General features: G+C 41.9%; 2 protein-coding genes across 5 annotated transcripts in view; both read right to left on the reverse strand.

The window, feature by feature from the left end:
- Positions 1 to 8,023, reverse strand: part of LOC115207412 (transcriptional enhancer factor TEF-5) — a 74,493-nt gene extending 66,470 nt beyond the window's left edge. For 3 of the 4 annotated variants that reach the window (XM_029774478.1, XM_029774479.1, XM_029774477.1), the window contains exons 1-2: positions 7,829 to 8,023; positions 7,374 to 7,518 (exon numbers count right to left, since the gene is read on the reverse strand). The gene's annotated coding sequence lies outside the window, so the exon portion shown is untranslated. The remainder of the gene's footprint in view (positions 1 to 7,373; positions 7,519 to 7,828) is intronic. The other variant, XM_029774480.1, reaches the window with a different exon arrangement.
- Positions 8,024 to 9,384: 1,361 nt separating this feature from the next.
- Positions 9,385 to 16,990, reverse strand: LOC115207413 (tubby-related protein 1). The gene is made up of 11 exons (XM_029774482.1): positions 16,938 to 16,990; positions 16,711 to 16,830; positions 16,332 to 16,445; positions 15,532 to 15,693; positions 15,343 to 15,422; positions 14,419 to 14,586; positions 14,119 to 14,231; positions 13,885 to 13,993; positions 12,381 to 12,479; positions 10,948 to 11,119; positions 9,385 to 10,673 (listed from the first exon to the last, which is right to left on the reverse strand). Exons 4-11 carry the CDS (start codon positions 15,605 to 15,607, stop codon positions 10,540 to 10,542), a joined length of 951 nt encoding a protein of 316 aa, XP_029630342.1. The 5' UTR covers positions 15,608 to 15,693; positions 16,332 to 16,445; positions 16,711 to 16,830; positions 16,938 to 16,990; the 3' UTR covers positions 9,385 to 10,539.
- Positions 16,991 to 17,035: the final 45 nt, after the last annotated feature.

Consider the following 17,035-nt stretch of genomic DNA (forward strand, 5'->3'; position numbering starts at 1 on the left):
CTGTGAGAAGTTACTGGATATTGGCGAGAACTGCAACACGCTGTCGTACACGTCGATCCAGAGCATCCCAATCCCCATGCTCAATGGGTGACATGTCTGGTGAGAATGCAGGCCATGAAGAACTGGGACATTTTCAGCATCCAGGAATTGTGTACAGATCCTTGCGACATGGGGCCGTGCATTATAATGCTGAAACATGAGGTGATGGCAGTGGATAAATGGCACGACAATGGACCTTAGGATTGCATCACAGTATTTCTGTGCATTCAAATTGTCATCGATTGTGTTCTTTGTCCATAGCTTATACCTGCCCATACCATAACCCCACCACTGCCACGGGGCACTCTGTTCACAACACTGACATCAGCAAACGACTCATCCACACGACGCCATTCACGTGTTGTTGTTGTTGTGAGGCCGGTTGGACGTACTGCCAAATTCTCTAAAACGACGTTGGGAGGCAGTGTATGGTAGAGAAATTAACATTTAATTATTTGGCAACAGCTCTGGTGGACATTCCTGCAGTCAGCATGCCAATTGCATGCTCCATCAAAACATGAGACATCTATGGCATTGTGTTATGTGACAAAACTACACATTTTAGTGTGGCTTTTTATTGTCCCCCAGCACAAGGTTCACCTGTGTAATGATAATGCTGTTTAATCAGCTTCTTGATATCCCACACCTCTCAGTTGGATAGATTATCTTGGCAAAGGAGAAATGCTCACTACACCTGCATTGCTTGCTGTTTGGGGTTTTAGGCTGGGTTTCTGTACAGCACTTTGAGATATCAGCTGATGTAAGAAGGGCTAGTGAGAAGGGCTGTATAAAACTTCCGGGTTTGGTGCGAGTGGTCGTGCTGCATTCCGCTCCGCAGGTAATATTACATCTCATTACATTACAACGGTTTGATTTGTTTGATCTGAGCAATTTTTTTAGCTAGCTACTTATGGGTCTTTGTATCAAAGATAATTGTGTAGTTTAGAGTAATTATCGAGGTTAGCTAGCCAGCTATCTTCGTCCGCCGCGCCACCGTTCTCCTACTTAGTCAACAACTGCTAGCGAGCTAGCCAACTTCTACCGACTAGCAGCACTGTAGAAACTAATACATTACAACGGAACGATCTGATTAGTGTAGTGTTAGCTAGCTACATATTTGTCTTTGTTGTCTTTGTATCTAAGATAATTGTGTAGTTTAGAGTAATTATCGAGGTTAGCTAGCCAGGTTAGCTTGTGTTAGCTAGCTACATAGTTGCCTTGTAAGGTGTAGCACTGAAGCCATCGAGGTTACCTGGCCAGCTACACTTTCAAACAAAGTCAACAACGCAGCCACTGCTAGCTAGACTACTTTACCAGCCAGCAGTACTGTATCACTTTAGTCATTTTAGTCAATAAGTTGTCTTTGTCATAGTTTGATAATTGTGTAGTTTATAGTAATTATCGAGGTTAGCTGGCCAGCTATTTTCGTCCCCCGCGACGCCATTTCCAAACCTAGCCAACTATTACCGACGAGCAGCATTGTAGAAACTAAATACATTACAAAGGAACGTCTTGATTAGTGTTATGTTAGCTAGCTACATAGCTGCCTTTGTATCATAAGGTGTAGCACTGAAACTATCGAGGTTACCTAGCCAGCTACACTTTCAAACAAAGTCAACAACGCAGCCACTGCTAGCTAGCCTACTTCACCAGCCAGCAGTACTGTATCATTTTAATCATTTTAGTCAAAAGATTTTTGCAACGTAAGCTAACTTTCTGAACATTCGAGACGTGTAGTCCACTTGTCATTCCAATCTCCTTTGCATTAGCGTAGCCTCTTCTGTAGCCTGTCAACTATGTGTCTGTCTATCCCTGTTCTCTCCCCTCTGCACAGGCCATACAAACGCTTCACACCGCGTGGCCGCTGCCACTCTAACCTGGTGGTCCCAGCCCGCACGACCCACGTGGAGTTCCAGGTCTCCGGCAGCCTCTGGAACTGCCGGTCTGCGGCCAACAAGGCAGAGTTCATCTCAGCCTATGCTACCCTCCAGTCCCTCGACTTCTTGGCGCTGACGGAAACATGGATTACCACAGATAACACTGCTACTCCTACTGCTCTCTCCTCGTCTGCCCACGTGTTCTCGCACACCCGAGAGCTTCTGGTCAGCGGGGTGGTGGCACTGGGATCCTCATCTCTCCCAAGTGGACATTCTCTCTTTCTCCCCTGACCCATCTGTCTATCGCCTCCTTTGAATTCCATGCTGTCACATTTACCAGCCCTTTCAAGCTTAACATCCTTATCATTTATCGCCCTCCAGTTCCCTTGGAGAGTTCATCAATGAGCTTGACGCCTTGATAAGTTCCTTTCCTGAGGATGGCTCACCTCTCACAGTTCTGGGTGACTTTAACCTCCCCATGTCTACCTTTGACTCATTCCTCTCTGCCTCCTTCTTCCCACTCCTCTCCTCTTTTGACCTCACCCTCTCACCTTCCCCCCCTACTCACAAGGCAGGCAATACGCTTGACCTCATCTTTACTAGATGCTGTTCTTCCACTAATCTCATTGCAACTCCCCTCCAAGTCTCCGACCACTACCTTGTATCCTTTTCCCTCTCGCTCTCATCCAACACTTCTCACTCTGCCCCTACTCAGATGGTATTGCGCCGTCCCAACCTTCGCCCTCTCTCTCCCGCTACTCTCTCCTCTTCCATCCTATCATCTCTTCCCTCTGCTCAAACCTTCTCCAACCTATCTCCTGATTCTGCCTCCTCAACCCTCCTCTCCTCCCTTTCTGCATCCTTTGACTCTCTATGTCCCCTATCCTCCAGGCCGGCTCGGTCCTCCCCTCCTGCTCCGTGGCTCGACGACTCATTGCGAGCTCACAGAACAGGGCTCCGGGCAGCCGAGCGGAAATGGAGGAAAACTCGCCTCCCTGCGGACCTGGCATCCTTTCACTCCCTCCTCTCTACATTTTCCTCTTCTGTCTCTGCTGCTAAAGCCACTTTCTACCACTCTAAATTCCAAGCATCTGCCTCTAACCCTAGGAAGCTCTTTGCCACCTTCTCCTCCCTCCTGAATCCTCCTCCCCCTCCCCCCCCACTCCTCCCTCTCTGCGGATGACCTCGTCAACCATTTTGAAAAGAAGGTCGACGACATCCGATCCTCGTTTGCTAAGTCAAACGACACCGCTGGTCCTACTCACACTGCCGACCCTGTGCATTGACCTCTTTCTCCCCTCTCTCTCCAGATGAAATCTCGCGTCTTGTGACGGCCGGCCGCCCAACAACCTGCCCGCTTGACCCTATCCCCTCCTCTCTTCTCCAGACCATTTCCGGAGACCTTCTCCCTTACCTCACCTCGCTCATCAACTCATCCTTGACCGCTGGCTACGTCCCTTCCGTCTTCAAGAGAGCGAGAGTTGCACCCCTTCTGAAAAAACCTACACTCGATCCCTCCGATGTCAACAACTACAGACCAGTATCCCTTCTTTCTTTTCTCTCCAAAACTCTTGAACGTGCCGTCCTTGGCCAGCTCTCCTCCTATCTCTCTCAGAATGACCTTCTTGATCCAAATCAGTCAGGCTTCAAGACTGGTCATTCAACTGAGACTGCTCTTCTCTGTGTCACGGAGGCTCTCCGCACTGCTAAAGCTAACTCTCTCTCCTCTGCTCTCATCCTTCTAGACCTATCTGCTGCCTTTGATACTGTGAACCATCAGATCCTCCTCTCCACCCTCTCCGAGTTGGGCATCTCCGGCGCGGCCCACGCTTGGACTGCGTCCTACCTGACAGGTCGCTCCTACCAGGTGGCGTGGCGAGAATCTGTCTCCGCACCACGTGCTCTCACCACTGGTGTCCCCCAGGGCTCTGTTCTAGGCCCTCTCCTATTCTCGCTATACACCAAGTCACTTGGCTCTGTCATATCCTCACATGGTCTCTCCTATCATTGCTATGCAGACGACACACAATTAATCTTCTCCTTTCCCCCTTCTGATAACCAGGTGGCGAATCGCATCTCTGCATGTCTGGCAGACATATCAGTGTGGATGACGGATCACCACCTCAAACTGAACCTTAGCAAGACGGAGCTGCTCTTCCTCCCGGGGAAGGACTGCCCGTTCCATGATCTCGCCATCACGGTTGACAACTCCATTGTGTCCTCCTCCCAGAGTGCTATGAACCTTGGCGTGACCCTGGACAACACCCTGTCGTTCTCCACTAACATCAAGGCGGTGACCCGATCCTGTAGGTTCATGCTCTACAACATTCGCAGAGTACGACCCTGCCTCACACAGGAAGCGGCGCAGGTCCTAATCCAGGCACTTGTCATCTCCCGTCTGGATTACTGCAACTCGCTGTTGGCTGGGCTCCCTGCCTGTGCCATTAAACCCCTACAACTCATCCAGAACGCCGCAGCCTGTCTGGTGTTCAACCTTCCCAAGTTCTCTCACGTCACCGCGCTCCTCCGCTCTCTCCACTGGCTTCCAGTTGAAGCTCGCATCCGCTACGAGACCATGGTGCTTGCCTACAGAGCTGTGAGGGGAACGGCACCTCCGTACCTTCAGGCTCTGATCAGGCCCTACACCCAAACAAGGGCACTGCGTTCATCCACCTCTGGCCTGCTCGCCTCCCTACCTCTGAGGAAGCACAGTTCCCGCTCAGCCCAGTCAAAACTGTTCGCTGCTCTGGCACCTCAATGGTGGAACAAGCTCCCTCACGACGCCAGGACAGCGGCGTCAATCACGACCTTCCGGAGACACCTGAAACCCCACCTCTTCAAGGAATACCTAGGATAGCATAAAGTAATCCTTCTAACCCCCCCCCCTTAAAGGATTTAGATGCACTATTGTAAAGTGGTTGTTCCACTGGATATCATAAGGTGAATGTACCAATTTGTAAGTCGCTCTGGATAAGAGCGTCTGCTAAATGACTTAAATGTAAATGTAAACACATTTGATTTTATTTTATTTGACTAACAGAGACATAAACACATTTGTGCACAAAATTTGAGAGAAATACCAGAAATTTTACATACGCCAAAAAAATGTATCTTTTATTTTAGCTCATGAAACATGAGACCAACACTTTACATGTTGCATTTATATTTTTGTTCAGTGTGATTCACCAGAGGAAGACATACTCCCCTGTTTTAGGGTATAAACTCCAGAGTGGCACAGCGGTCTAAGGCACTGCATCTCAGTGCTAGAGGTGTCACTACAGACACCCTGGTTCGAATCCAGGCTGTTTCACAACCGGCTGTGATTGAGAATCCCATAGGGCGGCGCACAATTGGCACAGCGTCGTCTGGGTTTGGCCGGTGTAGACTGTCATTAACTGACTTGCCTAGTTAAATATATATATATTTTTTTATAAAAACAATTCCAAAAATGTCCCTTCAACCTGTTGACTCTATGACCCTCTGTCAGAATAAATACTGTTTCCCTATACTGAAACTCATATTGCCACAATGCTCCAACAGACATCACACACTACACTTACTATATTGTAGCTGGAGTACTAGTTCTATTAGGCAACACTTTTATCACAATCTCAACCAAATACTGTACGTCAACTTCAATCTGTACTGGAGACTGTATAGGCAAACACTGGTCTATCTCCTCGAGAGTCAGAGAACGTGTAACTGTGACTGGGAGTGCCTGCAGTGCTTCAACAACTTAGCTAGACTACTCAGTCCATCTGAAAGATTTACAATTGGGCATACAGGATGCAGATGACCTGGAACTAGTGTTTGTAACTTTGTATGGATCCATTATGTCAACTGTGTTCGTATGTCAGTTATAAGCCCTAAATTGTGATTTGGTGTGATTGCTTCGTATCGTTTCACCAAATGGTGACTGACTGGCTGCATCTTTCGTGTCAAATATTTTGTAATAATCTGTTCTCGTTTCAGAGTGAATGGCTTATTTACCATTTGAATGTAACAGAGGAAAGAGGACAGTCTGAGATATTACAAAGACACAGAACGTGCCTATAATGTCAACCGTAAATGTTAACAGGCTATTAAAATGACGTAGCGAGAAACCTGAAAGACAACATTCTATTTTTTGGCCAAACCTGTTGAATGACACTGATTGTACTGTAGCATTGTTGTGTACACCTGTTTACACGATTGTTAAGAAAGAACAACAATAATAAATCCTAAGTAAAGGATCTCACAGATTTTTGGATTTATAATAAGCCAAACAGGAAAAGTCTGTTTACCCAATCTTAACCAATAGTACACCATGAATGTGTGATGCTTGAAGAGGTATTTATACAGTCATACAATGATAATTATAAACAATTTCCATGCATTGAAAATCCTAATAAAAAAATATCCAGTGAAACGTCACTGGTCCCTGTGGAAGAGATCAAGAAAGATCCACAACTCTAAAATACAAACCCCTTACTTAAACACTATTTACCCATACAACAGAAAGGATGGTTGCAAGAAACTGTTGGAAAGAATCCGGTTTTCTTCAAATACCGTCAGTAGGCTACCGCGAAATGTTTTGATTAGAAATCTGCACTAATTTGGCTGTCCAAACTCTTATTACAAGTGAGATGATGATGCATCTAATTGTCATGTAGCATACATGTATTGAGCATTGACACAGCTGTAATAGGGTTGTTACCTGAGACTCTAAACTATTGGATGATATAATTTCACAAGTATTAATACAAATACTACTGTCTATTTGTCAGACTGTTTAGACTGTGGAGTAGTGTCTTGAAAATACATGTAACATACTAGAATCCTTCTCATCAAAGTCAGTAAGGGATACACATAAATTAATAATAAATCATTCATTAAGGCACATCCAAATACAAATTAATACTAAATAAAAATAAAAACAGACATTTCATGTGTTTTGGAGAAGAACAGAAAATACTTTCCAAGTGTCCTAAGTAAATCTGAAAGTTTGTAGACAACAGTGCGTGTAGAGTGTGTTCTGGTGTGTGTCCTAAAGTTATGATACGTTATGATATGATTGCTATATTTAGTCTCTGTTGTATATTTACATATATTATTAACATGGATAAATAACCATGTCAAAATGTAGCCAGATCAGCAGTATATATGTGTTGCGTGAAACTGAGATTCGTTTTGTCAGTGTTTCCATTTTCTGAAGAAAAAAAAAACTGTAAACCTGTATTGAACATAACATAATAGATTACTGTAATAAGATGAAGAATACGACGAAATAAATGTGTATTTTTGACCTAGGCCTTGTAGCGCGTATATGTTTTTGGTTAATTGACACAATATGTTGTTGGTTACTGAAATGTCAACTTCTAAAAATGCAACAGCAGCTAGCAATATGAATTGGTTGGGGGGCTCGTATATGGCCTCTTCTCTTCGACACAATGTTACCAAATTGGGTGATTCACTTACCTATGGGGTGCAGTAAAACAGCGCGTAAAATATCGAGTTATGTATTCCTCCAATTTGCCTTTTTCTGTCTGTCAATCCTCGGGTATGTAAATACTTGATTCTTCTGGAGAACAAGTTAGGAGGAAAGTGATCAGGATCCAAGCAGCTGTATGAAAAAGAAAGGAAACATGCTTGTTGTCCCATAGTTATGACAAAGAAAGCAATAGCCTACTAACGTCTTATGATTGTCACTGAGTAGAGTCAATAAAGTTAAATCTTAGCAAAGATGTCCTGCACAAAAAAAAAGTCACACACAATTTATATAGCCGATGAATCCGTCATTTTCTTCCCTCCCAAAGGCAAGGAGTTCCATGGAAAAATGCAAAAAATGACAATGATCTAAAAACTTCACCATGAGAGCATGAAAACTTCACCGAAAGCTCTTAAACAAAGGGAACAAATTCATGCTTACTCACCTTTTTTTTGGAAGTCACCCCTCCTGACAAAAGCGAAGATAACTTACTTATTTTTCTACTATATATTTTTTTGGCGCCTTATAGTTTTCAGTAATATTTCTCCTGGTTTGACAGTGTAAGTGGAATGTTAAGTATGACTTTGGTATGAAATCAATGAACGCACTACACTGGAAAACGAAGAAAAAAACTTTCAAGGAGGAGCCATTGGATAGCGTCAATCAAAATACTTGGGGGCAGTGCCTCCACTCAAATCTCCACCCCCATGACTTTTACTGCAGGATATTCCAGAGAAGTCTTTATCAATATAGAATTATTATTTGAAGTTGCCTTTTGTTCTCTGGCCGTGCCACATAAAATGACAACATGAGCTATGCAGTAACATGTTTATAGTATCAGTAAATATCACATGACTTGTTTTGCTCAGTGTGAAACTTTCTATGTCTATTATTAGACTACTTTGCTACAAATCCGGAGGAATAGATAATGCATACAAAATGAAGTGTGTTATATGAGACCTGTAGGCTACAATTAATAAAGTAATAATAATTACAACAACAATATTAATAATAACACAACAACAACAACAATAATAATATCCTTGTTAACATTTAGTCTACACAAACATTAAACTGTATCCTTATTATTATTATATTATTGTATGTTTCCTGCCGAAGAATTTACACATTCCACTGAAGTAAGGTCGAATATAGGTCGAAAATGTCATTATGCATGTCAAGAGTGTCAAACTCCATGATGTAACCCTTTCAGGTTCGAATTCATTAAATGTTTTAGAAGCTTTCATTTGAACATGTAGGCCTATTCACATCTGACAATAGAACAGCTCCCTCTGTTGGTAAAAATAATGATTTTGATTGTTGGCATTGTAAGTAGGCCTACGGGGCTAATAGAATTGGTTGCTGCTGAAAATATGTTTTAAAAAAGTAGCATTCCTCTAGAGAAATGTAGACGACAAAGAAAACGTGTGGGTAAAATAACAGCTTAATAGTTATAACTCGCTCTGTTAACTAAACATGGACACTTCAAGAAGACAACTTTCTGTTAAGTCAACTCTGAGGAAGTGTGCACATCATTGCACTGCATCTGTCCAAAAACCTTGTCTGTGATTAGCTTCATTGCCTCTGCGAGTTTGGACAACTGCCGGAGCAGGTTCGGGCAGAGAACACACCTTCCACTTGCTCTCAGGATCCTCAGCTGTCAGCCCAAACAGGTTTTTCATCCTAAATTGAAGTTTCTTCTCTCACTCCACATTTTGTAAGGCAACAACATCTGCAGAACAGTACGACTGTCTCAGAAAACTAGAAAACGAACAACTGATTAATTTGAAACCAATGTTCTCATCATAACTGCTGACATTGTGTCATAAAGCATTGTCATTCAAAAGCAAGAGGTCGAATCAATGCAGGTTCCCAGGGAGCATTGAGTTGCCAATTATCTATCAAGTTAACACTAATATAGTACTGTGTCAAATGCACAGTAAACTATACAGCATAATGTTGGGTGTTTACTGTATGCAATATACATTTATCCTGTAAGAATTAATTTTAAACATGTCATACTTTATTTGCAGATGAATTCATTATTGAGCATGTTATCTTCAATTCTGCACTTTGACTTTCATTCAAGAGAAGTTCACAAGAGACTGAAATGCATTGTTTACCTTTGGAACATATATTAACTATCCTTATCAAAACAACAATGGTCCACATCAGTGCCTTATATTTGTCAATATCTGTCAATATAAGGCTCTTGTCCACATGATTCTTACAAAGACAGAATCTAGCCTAAGAGAGAACAAATAACTTAAAAAGGCAGGTATCAGAACAACAACAAAATTGTCACTTGAGTGGAATGTGAACAGCAAATGAGATGATTAGAGAAACACTTGTGACTGTCCACAGTCACATGGTACAAGCATATTGCCTTTATACCTCTGCCTCATAACTGTTCACAAAGAAACCTCTAATTTGCCAAATTAAGTCAATTTCATAATCTGGAAATACCACAAATAATGCATGGAAACAAACATAACCCTAAAAATAATAAGAACAAATAGGCCTAAATAAATATACTTTGACATATTTTGAAATTAATTTTCTATAAGTCCACGTAGACACAGTTTTGTTTTACCAATATATAATTTTTTTTACAAATAGATTCATTTTTTACCGACACATTACTGGATTTGTATTCCAAATTAAACGCAAGAGAATGAATGAATATTGGACATGTACTATGCTATAAAAGCATTGATGTAGGTGGAAAATAGGCTTTCACTCTTCAGATGTCACTTTCATCCCCCAATTGGTCCACATCCCCCTACACTGAAATGGTGTAATGCCAATGCCAAAGCACCAAAGCTCCAGTGCTCAGACTTGCATGGTGCATCACCATCCCCTCACGTCCGTCACTGCACTCAAGGATCTCCAATTGGTAAAAAAGAATCTTGTTCCCTGAAAAGCTCATGATTATCATTGCAATGAGACACAAACAAACAAAACAATCCCGAGGCAGTCCATGTGATATGAAATACACTTGGACCCCCATCTCATCTAGGACTTCCGTTCTTTTATGTACCTTGCACTGATGTTGAGTAATGGTGAAGGAAATTCTTCTTTCTGGTAGTTGGCATCTGTATGCCAATAACGAGTTGCAGCAGCTTGAGGAGGCACCAGAGCCTAAATGATTTCCTCTTATTCACAGGTAATTTTGCCATCGAAGCTTGATAGAGCGATGGCAAAGGCCTGCACTGCACACATAGGGTAGCTATAGTCCAGAGTGAAGGCATCGTCTGCTACTCGTCCAAACTGCATCACAATATAGTCCACTAGAATAAGAAAATAAAGAAAATATTTTAAACACACAAAAAAACATTTAACATTTACATTTTTAACAGGAAAATGGCAAATTACATTTTAGCTAAAAACTCCCAGAAAATATACTGTATTTGGGAGTTTTGTGACTTTATTCAACCTTATTCAACTTGTTTTATTCTTAGACTTTTTTTCACCTGTATTATTTATGATATGTACTAGAAATAAACAATATATAAATAATGTAATGATTGCGGATGAGAATTTTTGGTTTGAGTCTCTTCTCACAATCCTTGCTGTGGACGATCTGAAAGTTCTTGATGGAGGCCTGTGTGACCCTGCCGTTGAAGTTCAGCACATGGGACGCCGTCTCCTCATTCCACGTGGGGGTCTTGTTGTGGAGTTCGATTAGATTGTCCAACTTTCTATTCTGGAACTTCATCAGTAAACCATCGTTGTCCTGAAGAAATGGGGGTGGAAGAAACGCAGCAACATTAGCTAGGTCGTTCCATGAAATTAGTGCCTTTTGCCTCCCATTTATATTTTAAGTAGAAATTTTGCACAAATATAGAATTTTAAAAGCGTGTTATGATTTAAGATGATATAATCAACCCTGTTACGGTCAACCCTGTTACAGTCAACCAGGTTACGGTCAACACTGTTACGGTCAACCCTGTTACAGTCAACCAGGTTACGGTCAACACTGTTACGGTCAACCCTGTTACAGTCAACCAGGTTACGGTCAACCCTGTTACGGTCAACCCTGTTACAGTCAACCAGGTTACGGTCAACCCTGTTACGGTCAACCCTGTTACAGTCAACCCTGTTACAGTCAACCAGGTTACGGTCAAACCTGTTACGGTCAAACCTGTTACGGTCAACCCTGTTACGGTCAACCCTTTTACGGTCAACCAGGTTACGGTCAACCCTGTTACGGTCAACCCTGTTACGGTCAACCCTGTTACAGTCAACCAGGTTACGGTCAACCCTGTTACGGTCAACCCTGTTACGGTCAAACCTGTTACGGTCAACCCTTTTACGGTCAACCAGGTTACGGTCAACCCTGTTACGGTCAACCCTGTTACGGTCAACCCTGTTACAGTCAACCCTGTTACAGTCAACCCTGTTACGGTCAACCCTGTTACGGTCAACCCTGTTACAGTCAACCCTGTTACAGTCAACCAGGTTACGGTCAAACCTGTTACGGTCAAACCTGTTACGGTCAACCCTGTTACGGTCAACCCTTTTACGGTCAACCCTGTTACGGTCAACCCTGTTACGGTCAACCCTGTTACGGTCAACCCTGTTACAGTCAACCCTGTTACAGTCAACCCTTTTACTTTATTTAGCACTTATTACTAAGCACTTACTATAGTCACATTTTTATTTAACATCTTGAAATAGGAAAATATGTATTTTATGAAGTTGAACATGTGGTCTTTATGACAGAATGTTAAAATTAGGTGACATCAAGTAATTGTTTTACCAAGTTACACATCTCAAAAGGCACCAAATTGGTAGAATGACCCAGCTGGTCACAATAACAATATGGATAATGAAGAATAATGTGATAAAATCATCAGATATACTGTACCATACTGTATGTAGCTTACACAGCATGTAACGTCCTACAAAGACGAAATCATGATGAACAGCACTGCTGTTCCGTCCTCATTCATAACTCTGACAGAATGACATCTGTATAACAACGGCTTGCTTACACTGCGAGGTCGGATGGGTACTCGTTCACTGTTCTTGCCCATCCCTGGGATGATAACGGTCAACCTTCTGGGACCCTTCATTCCCAAGACATTTGTTTCCTATACCCAAAGGTCAGAGAGATAAGAAGCGGAATTAGGAATGACATTTTTAGGGAAGTTGGATTCCATCATAGATCAATTTAAACTAAGATTTTGTAATAACAATCTAATAATGAACAGTCTATGAACTCCATTGAACAAAAAATATAAATGCAACATGTAAAGTGTTGGTCCCATGTTTCATGAGCTGAAATAAAAGATCCCAGAAATGTTCCATACGCACTAAAAGCTTATTTCTCTCAGATTTTGTGAACAAATTTGTTTACATCCCTGTTAGTGAGAATTTTTCATTTACCAAGATAATCCATCCACCTGACAGGTGTGACATTCCAAGAAGCTGATTAAACAGCATGATCATTACACAGGTGCACCTTGTGATGGGGACAATAAATGGTCACTCTAAAATGTGCAGTTTTGTCACACAACACAGTTTTGAGGGAGCGTGCAATTGGCATGCTGGCTCATGGAATATTCACCAGAGGTGTTGCCAGAGAATTTAATGTTCATTCCTGTACCATAAGCTGCCTCCAACATCGTTTTAGAGAATTTGGGAGTATGTCCAACCGTCGACCACGTGTATGGCTTTGTGTGGGCGAATGGTTTGCTGACATCAACGTTGTGAACAGTGTGCCCCATGGTGGGTTGTGGGGTTCTGGTATGGGCAGGCATAAGCTACAGACAACAAACACAATTGCATTTTATCGATTGCACAGAGATATCGTGACGAAATCCTGAGGCCCATTGTCGTGCCATTCATCTGCCGCCATCAGCTCATGTTTCAGCATGATAAGGGACGGTCCACTTCGCAAGGATCTGTACACAATTCCTGGAAGCTGAAAATGTACCATGTCTTCCATGGCCTGTATACTTACCAGACATGTCACCAATTGAGCATGTTTGGGATGCTCTGGATCAATGTGTACAACGGCGTGTTTCAGTTCCCGCCAATATCCAGCAACTTCACACAGCCATTGAAGAGGAGTGAGACAACATTCCACAGGCCACAATCCACAGCCTGATCAACTCTATGTGAAGGACATGTGTCACGCTGCATGAGGCAAATGGGGGTCATACTGGTTTTCTGATCCAGGCCCCTACCTTTTTTTTAAGGTATCTGTGACCAAAAGATGCATATCTGTATTCCCAGTCATGTTAAATCCATAGATTAAGGCCTAATGAATTTATTTCAATTGACTGATTTCCTAATATGAACTGTAACTGAGTAAAATCTTTGAAATTGTTGCATATTGCGTTTATATTTTTGTTCAGTATACTTATAGCCCCTTTACAAACCCTTTATAACCCATTTTACTATACCATAATAATTAGCAGTTTAAAAAATACTTATTAACCCTTTGGAAAAACCTTTATAAATGGTTCATTAATGTACATTTCAAAGCCTTACGTAAATAATGGCTGCTAATTCTTGGCGAGCGTTGGACATGTCTGGTAGAGCTCTGTCTGGGTGCAGTGCATTATCAAACACTGTGAACTTCGTGCCCAAGTAGTTGGACCTATGGAGTGTAAAGAATCACTCCATGAATTACACAAGTTTATGAAATGCCTGATTACAGTTGCAATAAAAACATGTTTTATGGAAATGTTACAGTTTGATCTATGAATGTAGGTTGCAACATACCTCAACTTTCCAATGAAATTTTCTCCACCCCGAGACAAGTCTGTGGGGTCTATGGAGATAAGGTAATTGGAGGTTGTGCTTTTCTTTCGTTTTCTCCCAGCCAGTAGAAAGACCTGTAAAAACACAGAATTAATCCCTTGGACAATGATTCCTCAAATGCATATCATGCTGTATCAGAAGTCCACAACTTGGTTTTATGCTCGTTGGCTCCATCTCGGATTGGTTTCAAAATGAATCTCAAATCTCTAAAGCTGTGTGTGACAGTAAACCCCCTAAACCTGTCCTCTGAGAGTGCCTCACCTTCTTTTCATTGTCCAGGTGGAGATAGTATGTGGGGTATAGGCCTTTGTCCAATCCCCTCTGGTCCCGGGTCACCTTGCATTTGACAGTCACCCCCTGCTGGGCTGGCTGCAGAACAAACTCCTCCAGGCTGTCAAACTCAATGTCCGGGGACGGAGGCCTCTCCTCCTGGATGTGGGACAGGAAAGAATATGGTTATAAGCTTATCAGCATCTTTAAACAATGTTCATTTGGGGACCTTTTAGGTTAATTTATACGTAATACTTTATCAGTGGATTGCAGAATTGTATACCCCTCCCTCCATCACTGTGGCAAGACTGTGACCTAGCTAACTAAACAGACTATGACCTAGCTAACTAAACAGACTATGACCTAGCTAACTAAACAGACTATGACCTAGCTAACTAAACAGACTATGACCTAGCTAACTAAACAGACTATGACCTAGCTAACTAAACAGACTATGACCTAGCTGACTAAACAGACTATGACCTAGCTAACTAAACAGACTATGACCTAGCTAACTAAACAGTCTATGACCTAGCTAACTAAACAGACTATGACCTAGCTAACTAAACAGACTATGACCTAGCTAACTAAACAGACTATGACCTAGCTGACTAAACAGACTATGACCTAGCTAACTAAACAGACTATGACCTAGCTGACTAAACAGACTATGACCTAGCTAACTAAACAGTCTATGACCTAGCTAACTAAACAGACTATGACCTAGCTAACTAAACAGACTATGACCTAGCTGACTAAACAGACTATGACCTAGCTGACTAAACAGACTATGACCTAGCTAACTAAACAGACTATGACCTAGCTAACTAAACAGACTATGACCTAGCTAACTAAACAGACTATGACCTAGCTAACTAAACGGACTATGACCTAGCTGACTAAACCGACACAAACCTTTTTCTTCTTCCCTTTTCCCTTTTTCTTTTTTCCTTTTTCTGCCTCGGAGTCAGAATCATCACTGTCTGATGCTTTGGCTGGTAGGAAATAGAATGTTAGGGAAATATCAGACAACTTTATTTTACTGACCAGCAGGAATACGGTCAAACACCGGAGCTGTATTTAATTATAACAGAGAACACTTGCCTTTCTTCTTCTTCTTCTTGTCCTTGTCTTTGTCCTTGTCTTTGTCCTTGTCCTTTTCCCCCCCTGCTGAGAACATGGATGCTGGGTTGGCGTTCTCCTTCTTCTTTGATTTTGACTTGCTGGACTTGGTTTCTGGTTCGCTGTCTTCACTATCTGATTTGGCTGGTTTAAGAGAATACACTTCAGGTTATGATCGTATCACAGTGCACCTTCAGTGCTTTACCAATGGTACTGTGACACTGCAGTATGTGCTCTTGCAAAAGGGGTGTCACGCCCTGACCTTAGATTGCCGTTTGTTTTCTCTATTTTGGTTAAGTCAGGGTGTGATTTGGGTGGGCATTCTAGATTTTGTATTTCTAAGGCAATTTCTATGTTTTCTATTTCTTTGTTTTGAGCCGAGTATGGTTCCTAATCAGAGGCAGCTGTTTATCGTTGTCTCTGATTAGGAATCATACTTAGGCAGCCCTTTTTCCACTTTCAGTTGTGGGATCTTGTTTTTGTATTGCTCAGTGAAGCCTGCAGAACGTGATGTTCGTGTTTCTTTGTTTATTGTTTTTGTATAGTGCTCTGAGTATAATAATAATAAATATTTATCATGAGCACTCAACACGCTGCACCTTGGTCTACTCCTTACGCCAAACGTCGCAAGGGGTGTGAGACTTCCGATGTTGGAGATGTTTAGACACAAATCATACATGACGATGGGTTATTGATTCTCAACCACAAAGTCAATCATTATCCCTAAAGTTGCAGCAGTTTAATATGAGTACTTAAAGCTATAGTGTTAAGGCTTACTGTACCTTTCTTCTTGCTCTTGGAGTCTGACTTATCCTTATCTCCATTTACAGAGAACAGAGAAGCTGGTTCCTTTTTCTTGGTGTCTTTCTTTGATTTTTTGTCAGACTCTTTGTCATCTGAAAAAAGACGTGAGACGAAAATACTTCAATTAGTGATGCTATTTTGTTTGTATGTTTTGCACACTGTCTTGTTGTGTAATCTGCAACAGCTTGTTAGGTGATGACAGCATAAGGCTGTGGCCTTCCGCCTCGTGTGCAGGACTAGTGTTTCCTTTCACTCAACATTACAATTCAATCTCCTACCTAATCCTCTTAAAACAGGTCTTATTCTTGTTGTCTACTAACTCCTTTAAGAAAATTGCTTTCCTATGCATCTGCCCACCTTTAGCTTTGGATTTCTTCTCTTTGCCATCTTTGTCAGAACCTTCCTTTGTGGTCTTTTTCTTTGTCTTCTTTTGTGGAGTCTCTTCCTCATCATCGTCATCATCTTCTGTATCTGAACCTTGGGCAGAAAAGAAGAGTACATTTTATTGGGTTTTGCAGAAGTTTTGATGCTGTAACATGCAGTTCACCTTGAGCATAATACCAGTTATGTTTCTGACTGCTCACCTTTCTTTTTCTTTGGCACACTTTTTGTTTTCTTCTTTGGCTCGTCTTTCTCTTTTTCTATCCCTTTCCCTTTGTCTTTTTCTTTTTCATTTTTTTCT

The sequence above is a fragment of the Salmo trutta genome, chromosome 14 (genome assembly GCF_901001165.1).
Source record: "Salmo trutta chromosome 14, fSalTru1.1, whole genome shotgun sequence".
NCBI classification, from domain to species: domain Eukaryota; kingdom Metazoa; phylum Chordata; class Actinopteri; order Salmoniformes; family Salmonidae; genus Salmo; species Salmo trutta.